The sequence below is a fragment of the Neopelma chrysocephalum genome, unplaced genomic scaffold (assembly GCF_003984885.1).
Source record: "Neopelma chrysocephalum unplaced genomic scaffold, ASM398488v2 Primary Assembly neopelma1_97517, whole genome shotgun sequence".
In the NCBI taxonomy this organism is placed as follows: domain Eukaryota; kingdom Metazoa; phylum Chordata; class Aves; order Passeriformes; family Pipridae; genus Neopelma; species Neopelma chrysocephalum.
The window spans coordinates 2,475,520-2,484,309 of record NW_020926159.1 but is presented as its reverse complement, the minus strand read 5'-3'; the positions used below and the strand labels follow the sequence as shown (position 1 = coordinate 2,484,309).

At 42.4% G+C, this 8,790-nt stretch overlaps 3 protein-coding genes across 3 annotated transcripts; all 3 read left to right on the top strand.

The window, feature by feature from the left end:
- Window positions 1–5: 5 nt before the first annotated feature.
- LOC113961956 (taste receptor type 2 member 7-like) lies at window positions 6–931 on the top strand (the record flags this gene model as incomplete). The annotated part of the gene is given in 2 exon segments (XM_027672703.1): window positions 6–828; window positions 831–931. Coding segments are annotated over 2 exon segments (924 nt in total), but the record flags the coding sequence as incomplete, so codon positions are not given.
- A 2,606-nt stretch (window positions 932–3,537) lies between these two features.
- Window positions 3,538–4,485, top strand: LOC113961963 (taste receptor type 2 member 9-like). The gene has a single exon (XM_027672718.1). The coding sequence runs from the start codon at window positions 3,538–3,540 to the stop codon at window positions 4,483–4,485; it is 948 nt and encodes a 315-aa protein (XP_027528519.1).
- Window positions 4,486–6,871: 2,386 nt separating this feature from the next.
- LOC113961966 (taste receptor type 2 member 7-like) lies at window positions 6,872–8,318 on the top strand. Its single transcript, XM_027672724.1, has one exon. It carries the CDS (start codon window positions 7,066–7,068, stop codon window positions 8,017–8,019), a length of 954 nt encoding a protein of 317 aa, XP_027528525.1. The 5' UTR covers window positions 6,872–7,065; the 3' UTR covers window positions 8,020–8,318.
- The last annotated feature ends 472 nt before the right edge of the window (window positions 8,319–8,790 follow it).

Here is an 8,790-nt window from a genome sequence, read left to right as displayed (position 1 = left end):
GCCTGTGGATAAATGCTTTCATTGTTTCTGTGATTTGCATGGCCTGGATCAAAAAGAACACCTTGAACTCTAATGAGAAGATCTTGCTGTTACTGGGATCCTCCAGGTTTTGTTTTTTGTGCATCTCATGGGTATATTCCTTTCTTTCAATAATTTATCCCCATTTCCTTTATGTTCACCCCACACTTCAACTAGTTGTATCTATTCAAAGCTTGTTAAATTATTCCAGCTTGTGGGTTTCAGCCTGTCTTTGTGCTTTTTATTGTATAAAAATTGCCAATTTCGGGAACAGCTTCTTCATCTACCTGAAAGTAAAAATTGACAGGATGGTGCCCTGGCTCTTGTTGGGGTCAGTGCTTTTCTCCCTGGTTATCGGAATCATTGTTTACTATGTCATTGATAAAGCTTTCTGTAAAAACCTCAATTTCAATTGCCAAGGATGTATTTGGAAAGCAAGTATCAGAATAGAAGAACATTTTTTCCCCATTTATTTTATCATTGGTTTTGGATATGCCATTTCATTCACAGCAGTCATCTTTTCTGCCCTTCTCCTTCTCTTTTCTCTCTGGAGACACAAACGCAACATGCAGACAAACTCCATGAAGGACCTCAGCATGGATGCCCACATCAAAGCCATGAAATCCATTCTCTCCTTTTTAGTAATGTACAGCATCAACTTCGTGTTTTTGATCTTGTCACTGATTTATTCAATTAGAGGCAAAAATCACACATATTTCTTTATTTCTGTATTTCTGTATGCTTTTCCAGGTTTTCATTCCATTATTTTGATTTTCAGCAATCCCAAATTAGAAAAGACATTGCTAAGGATTGTGCCCTGTGTGAATGCAAGGTTTGCATGAAGCAGGAACTGTTGGAAGAGTCATTAAATCTCTTATGCAAACACTCCATGTTGTGTGGAAGGGAAAGATAGTCTCTCTTTATCACTGAAGTTAAGAGTATAACATTCAAATACCTTGACTGAAATTAGAATGAGCAAAAGAAATTTTTATTATCCTTACATTTAGGTATTTTTTTGAGTAAAACTCTGGTCAATAATAGTCTTTTAGACCTTATACACATGATTTGGTTGCAAAAGGGCAATAACAATATGCAAATGGTGAGGCACTCGCTGATTGAAACAACTGAACTAAACCACAGGTTTATCTCTATTTTGGTTAACAGTTCTTTCCTCTCTGGCTCCCTTCTTTGTAACGTTATCAGTGGTATCACTGTCTGTCCAACAGTGCAGGATGGGTGGGTGCACCTTGAAGGACTGCAGCCTAAGGAGACCCCACACTGGAGCCAGCTTATCCTGAAGGACTGCAGCCCAGGAGTGGCATCCACCCTTGAGCAGGGGAAGAGCGTGAGGAGGAAGGAGTGGAGGAGACAACTTGTTATGAACTGATTACAATCCTCATTCCCTGTCCCCTTGTGCTGCTGAAGAAATGGAGGTGGAGAAGCCAGGAATGCAGGAGTGAATTTTGGATGTGAAGAATAAGAAGAATGGGGGAAGGGCAGGGGTTCTAGATTTGTGCTTCTTCCTCCTCACCCAACTCTGTCTTCTGTAGGCAATAAAGTCAATTAATTTTCCCCAATTCAAGTCTGTTTTCTCCATGACAGTAACTGGTGAGTGATCTCCCTGTCCTTATCTTGACCCATGAGGTTTTCCATCTTCTTTTCCACCCCTGCCCTGTTGTGGAAAAAGAGAGAAGGAGCAGCTGGCTGGGGGCCTGGCAGGTGCCCAACCACTGGTGTCAGCCAACCACTGCTGTCCTCTAAATGTGACACAATTCCAACACAAAAAGAGCAGAACATGATTTGTTAATTTCTGTCATCATCTCGGGCACAGAGTGACATCTTAGCTCACAGCAGCCACCAAAGGTGTGTTTTTCATGCTTTTTGGCAGGTTTTGCTTTGGCTCTTGTTCTCCCAGAAGGAGAACATGTGCCAGGTGTGCAGCCCAATCATCAGAGGTCTCCTGAAGCTTCTCAGATTTTCTTTTCCCCCAGTAAAGCAAATACATCCTTCTTGTAGGACAACACTGCAAAGGACTCTGTAGACTCACTGCACTCTCTTTTAGAAAATGACCCAGAGGAAGAGTTTCTGCTCAGGGAACATGAGTGCCCCTGGGATGCTAATTTGAGAAGTTGAAGTGAAGGTGAAAAACCTTGTCTTGTGAGCTTTTTCTTCAAAGAGTTTTTTTGCCATGGGCATTCCCTTCCCTCTGTCTCTCCATCCCCACAACAATGAAAGGGGAAGAATTTAATATTGAAGTGTGAGTGGTTTTTAATTGGATGGGGCTCTGAACAACCTGGGCTAGTGGGAGGTGCCCCTGTCCACAGTAGGGGTGTTGGAATTAGATGATCTTTAAGGTTTCATCCAGCTCAAAGCACTTAGCAGAAATTCAGTCGCAACCAAGGCTGATCATCTGGGATTCCACATGTCATAAAAGGAGAAAGAAAGGGCTGCTAGGGAGGGAAGAGGTTCAGCCTGAACTAAGCTCCAATGGAAGCAATTCAATCTGTGTGTGATGTGACTCAGATCACAACAAAACCTGTGTCCATCCAGATGCATAAATGTGGGGGTGAGGTGCCATTTGAAATGCACAAAGGCATCCAAAAAATGCACATGGACTTGTAGATGCAAAGTCTCGGAGACTCCTTCCCCTTCTCAAGTGGTGCAGGAGGGGATGGATATGAATCAGCAGCAGATACCTGTGCTTCAAGCACCTGACCCACATCTTCCTGCTCTGAAACCCCAGCATGCGAGACTCTGATGTTATAACCTTATTTTAATAAGGAACCAAATGGCCCACACAGAGCTGAGCCCAAACTCCAGCCACAGTATGGTCCTTCTGGTGTAATATTTTCATATAAATGGCCCTTGCACAAGCACAGTCCCAGCACAGGCAGTTCATCTTCAGACAGGTTGTTATAGAAATAACTTCTGTTCTCTTCACATACATATGGACAGAAGAAGAAATAAAGAAGCAAACAAACCTACCCAACCCTGTACCGTGTTTCCTGTTCTATCAGCAAAAACAGAAGAAACTCACACCAAAGCATAAAGAAGAGAACAGGCAGTATCAGAAAATGAAAATTCTGTCAAGGCAATGCTCTGCCTTCCATCAACATCAACAATTATCAAAAGAAATAATATTTTTGAATGGCTGCAGCCAAAACTAACTTGCTCATTGTAGGTGGCCAAGGGACAAAAGAACACAGATCCTGAAGCCTGACAAGGATCAAACAAGGGAGAGTCACAGAATCACAACCCTGTTCTCTGCACAAAAACACCTCCAATCTTTGTGCCACCCAACACAGCCCTCCTGAACCAACATGCAAATCCTGCACAGTGACATTTACATCCCTGCACCTGCCCTGCTCTCAAGATGAGCAGCATCAAAATCCCCCCCCCAGCAGCTCTATAAAGCTCCTCTTTCCACACCTGACACTCAGGCAACAGCAGCCGCTGACCTGCGTTTGGCATTGGTGCACCAGCCCCTTGTCCAGCACAGCACTGCTCCCAGCTCCCAGGATGGAAGTGTGTCGCTCTCCGGAGCAATTCAATGTCACTGCATACGGTGCCACGGCTGTGGCCATCATCACCCTTGAGACGTTTGCTGGCCTGTGGATAAATGCTTTCATGTTTTCTGTGATTTGCATGTCCTGGATCAAAAGGAAAACTTTGAACTCTAATGAGAAGATCTTGCTGGTTTTGGGATGCTCCAGGTTTTGGGTTTTGTGCTTCTCATGGGTATATTCCTTTCTTTCAATAATTTATCCCGATTACTTTTTTGTTCCGCCCACATATACTCTAACTGTATCTATTCAGAACTTTTTTGAGTGTTCCAATTTGTGGGTTTCAGCCTGTCTTTGTGTTTTTTATTGCATAAAAATTGCCAATTTCAGGAACAGCTTCTTCATCTACCTGAAAGTAAAAATTGACAGGATGGTGCCCTGGCTCTTGTTGGGGTCAGTGCTTTTCTCCCTGGTTATTGGAATCCTTGTCTATGATTTCACTCATAAACCACACTGTAACAATTCCACCAGTGAAGGAAATTTTTCAAAAGTGAGTATCAGAATGGAGGAACATTTTTTGTCTATTTTTTTAATCTATGGCTTTGAGTTTGTCACTTCATTCACAGCAGTCATCTTTTCCGCCCTTCTCCTTCTCTTTTCCCTCTGGAGACACAAACGCAACATGCAGACAAACTCCATGATGAACCTCAGCATGGATGCCCACATCAAAGCCATGAAATCCATTCTCTCCTTCTTCATAATGTACAGCATCAACTTTATATCTTTGATCTTGAATATGGTTTATACCACAGAGGATGGAAGTCCTGTGATATTTCTTATTTATGTACTTCTCTACACCTTTACTGTTGTTCATTCCCTTATTCTGATTTTCAGCAATTCCAAATTGGAAAAGTCAATGCTAAGGATTCTGGGCTGTGTGAAGTGCAAGTTTTGCATGAGGTAGGAACTGTAGTAAAAACTGGAGCCCTTGAAAAATGCTGATATTTCATCATAGAAAACAAATTGTTTAATCTCTAATGCAATTTTCCAGGTAGTGTGGATGAAACAGATGTTCTAGAAAACTTCATGAAAATTCTTTAAACCACATGAATATGAGTTAAATCATTATCACTTCATTTAGATAAACCTTTGAGCTAAATTATTGTCAATAATAAATACATATAGCTCTGGTCACATGGGCTGAATGTATGTAAAAAGGCAATGACAATACTGCAAACCTTCCTGAAACACTTTGGCATTTGCTGATTGAAATGACTGAACTAAACAAAAGGTTTATCTCTATTTTGGTTTACATTTCTTTCTGTTGTGACTCTGTTCCTTGTAATATTTCCAGTTGTATCAGTGCCTGTCAGTGTAGGTGGGTTAGGTGTTCCCTGAAGGACTGCATCCTATGGAGACCCCATGCTGGAAATGGCTTATGCTGAAGGACTGCAGCCCACGGGTGGGACCCACACTTGAGCTGAGGAAGAGCGGGAAGAAAAAGAAGTGGAAGAGACAACACGTTATGAACTGACCACAACCCCCCTTCCCTGTCACACTCTGCCGCTGAGGGGGAGGAGGTGGAGAAGGTGGGAATGTGAGAGTGAATTTTGGCCTGTGATGAAGGAGGGGGGAAGGCGAGGGGTTTTAGTTTTTTAGCTTTTTCTTATTATCCTACTCTATATTCAATTGGCAATAAATTTAATTTTCCCCAAGTCAAGTCTATTTTGCTTGTGACAGCAACTGGCGAGTGACCTCTCTGTCTTTATCTTGACCCATGAGTGTTTCTATCCTATCTTCCCTCCCTGCCCTGTTGTAGAGTGGGAGTGAAGGAGAGGCTGCGTGAGGGTCTGGCAGGTGCCCAAGTTTAACCATACACAGCAGGCCATGTAAATTTAAAATAGTTCCAGCATCCACAGAACAGAATCTGATTTGTTCATCTCTGTCACCAGCTCAGGCTCAGGGGGACATTTTACCTCATGCCAAGTGTCAGTTTTGCATTTCTCCTAATAACACCTTCAAACACACTTCCTTCCTCTTCATGAAATGTGAGAAACAACCATTTAGGCCAGAGCAACCTCTCAACCACTGTAATATCTCCTTTCCCAAACACCACACAATGTCTCAGGCTGCCTCACCAACCAACCCATCTCTCTTTAAACAGCAACTGCCCAGAAACAAGCAAGCAAATAACTAATGCCACTTTATAAAATGCTAGTCCTCCTTCTCTGTCTAAGGAAGATTTGGGGTTGAATTAAGATTTCCATATCAAGTTCATAATACCTGCCCAGAGGAGATTTTTATTCTTTTTCTCAGGATTGCATCCTGAAACAATTGTGGCCTTCTGAGCATTAAAGTTTAGTTATGGATGCAATGGATTTCCCCAGTAGAAATTGTGGAACTGAGAGCCTAAGTAGTTCGTGAACTAACTAGTTAGGCTACTCATCTGGGATTTCCCATATAAAGGAGAAAGACAAGGATCGTGGAGAGGGAAGAGGTTCAGGCTGAACCAAGCTCAGATGGAAGCAATTCAGTCTGATGCAATTCTTCTGATGCAGAAACACACAGGTCTGGTGCTACGTGAGATGCAAAAACGGCATCCAAAATGGGCTGGTAGATGAAAAACCGAGAGATTCTTTCCCCTTCTCCAGTGGTGCTGGAGAGCATGGATTTGAATTAAAAGCAGCCATCTGTGTTTCAAGCGCCGGACCCACATCTTCCTGCTTTGAAAACCCAGCATTTGAGACTGTGATTTACAGCCTTATTTTTTTTAAAGGTGTGAGATTCTCCAGAAAGAACTGAGCACAAACTCCAGTCCCGGTATGGTCCTTTTGGTGTAATATCTTCATTTAATTTCCCTGTACAAGCACAATCCCATCAGAGACACTTGGTCTTCAGAGCTGTTGTAATAGAAATAACGTCCATTCTCCTCATATCCACCTAGAGAGAAGAAGAAAGAAAGAAGGAAAACAAACAAACAAGCAAAAAAAGCCACCTACACCATTTATTGTGGTTTTTTTCAGCAAAACAAGAGGAAATTCAGAGCGAAGGGTAAAGAAGAGAACAGGCAATATCAGAAAATGAAAATTCTCTCCAGGCAATACGCTGACGTCCACCAATATAAAAAACTATGAAAAGAAATAATATTTTTGACTGACTGCAGCCAAAACTAATTTGTTCATTGTAGTTGACCAAAGCACAGAAAAGCCCAGATCCCAAAGCCTCACAGGGATCAAAATGGGTCAGTCACAAAATCACCACACTATCATCTGCACAAAAACATCTCCACTCTTTATGCCACCCAACACAGTCCTCCTGAACCAACATGCAAATCCTGCACACCAGGTAAGGGGATACCCAGCACATTTACATCCCTGCACCTGCCCTGCTCTCAAGACCAGCAACCACCAAAATCCCCCCCACCAGCAGCTCTATAAAGCTCCTCTTTCCACACCTGACACTCAGGCAACAGCAGCCACTGACCTGCATTTGGCATTGGTGCAACAGCCCCTTGTCCAGCACAGCACTGCTCCCAGCTCCCAGGATGGAAGCTTGTCACTCTCAAGAACAGTTCAATATCACTTTATATGATTCCACAGCTGTGGCTATCATGACCCTCGAGGTGTTTGCTGGCCTGTGGATAAATGCTTTCATTGTTTCTGTGATTTGCATGGCTTGGGTCAAGAAGAAAACTTTGAACTCTAATGAGAAGATCTTGCTGGTTTTGGGATGCTCCAGGTTTTGGTATTTGTGCATCACATGGGTATATTTCTTTCTTTCAATAATTTATCCCCATTTCCTTTATGTTCAACCCAGACTTCAACTAGTTGTATTTATTCAGAGCTCTTTAAGTTATTCCAGTCTGTGGTTTTCAGCATGTCTTTGTGTCTTTTATTGCATAAAAATTGCCAATTTCGGGAACAGCTTCTTCATCTACCTGAAAGTAAAAATTGACAGGATGGTGCCCTGGCTCTTGTTGGGGTCAGTGCTTTTCTCCCTGGTTATTGGCATCATTGCCTATGATATCGCTAATAAACCGCACTGTAACAACCGCAATTCCACTGGACGAAGTAATTTTTGGAAAGCAAGTATCAAAATGGATAAACATTTTTTCCCTTCTTTCTTTATTGCTGGCTTTGGATATGCTGTTTCATTCATGGCAGTCACCTCTTCTGCTCTCCTCCTTCTCTTTTCCCTCTGGAGACACAAACGCAACATGCAGACAAACTCCATGAAGGACCTCAGCATGGATACCCACATCAAAGCCATGAAATCCATTCTCTCCTTCTTCGTAATGTACGGCATCAACTTTGCATGTTTGATCTTGAATATGGTTTATGCCACGAGGAAGGGAAGTCCTTTGACGTTTCTCATTTTAGTATTTCAATACGCTTTTCCGGGTGCTCATTCACTTATTCTGATTTTTGGCAATCCCAAACTGGAAAAGACATTGCCAAGGATTCTGCTCTGTGTGAAGTTCAAGGCTTGCATGAGGTAGGAACTGTAAAAAACTGCCGTAGCACTTGCAAAATGTTGATATTTCATTCTAGAAAGGGAATCATTTAATCTCTAATGCAACTCTCCAGGCAATGTAGATGATACAGATGTTCAGTCTTCATCACTGAGATTAAGAAGATATCATTCAAATACTTTGAATTAAAATAGTGTGGCTTAAATAAAATACTTTCAATTATAATTTCATCTAGGTAATTCTTTGAGTTAAATTATTGCCAATAAAAAATTCATTTAGACCTGGCACATGGGCTGGTTACAGAAGGGCAATAACAATACTGCAAACTTTCCTCAAACACTTTGGTATTTGCTGATTGAAACAACCAAAATAACAACAGGTTTATCTCTGTTTTAGTTTATGTAACTTTCTGCTTGTCCCTGTTCTAGTGTAATTTGATGAGCTGTATCACTGTCTGGCAGCGGTTGATAACTGATGTGTGAACACGTTGGTCCCTGTCACTCTCCACAGGTGGTCACTGACACACAAACAGCGATGCAGGAATGGCCGTGGGAGGCACAGGTGGATGCAGAGCCCACTGCCCACACCAGCCCTGAGGGTCCTCTCTGCCCCACTTCCTGCCATAACAGGATTGCCCTGCTCTGTGTGACTGCTCTCCTGCTCTGCTTTTACTTGTAGATGCGATTGACTTTTCCAAATGGACACCGGCCCAGTAAAATACCCAGGAAATAGGATTTGTGCTGGATCAGGGGAAGAGCACGAGAAGGAAGGAGTGGAGAAGACAACATTATGAACTGA

What these genes read in the sequence shown, in the direction of transcription:
- LOC113961963 (XM_027672718.1), top strand. Translation starts at nt 3,538, where the DNA reads ATGGAAGTGTGTCGCTCTCCGGAGCAATTCAATGTCACTGCATACGGT.
- LOC113961966 (XM_027672724.1), top strand. Translation starts at nt 7,066, where the DNA reads ATGGAAGCTTGTCACTCTCAAGAACAGTTCAATATCACTTTATATGAT.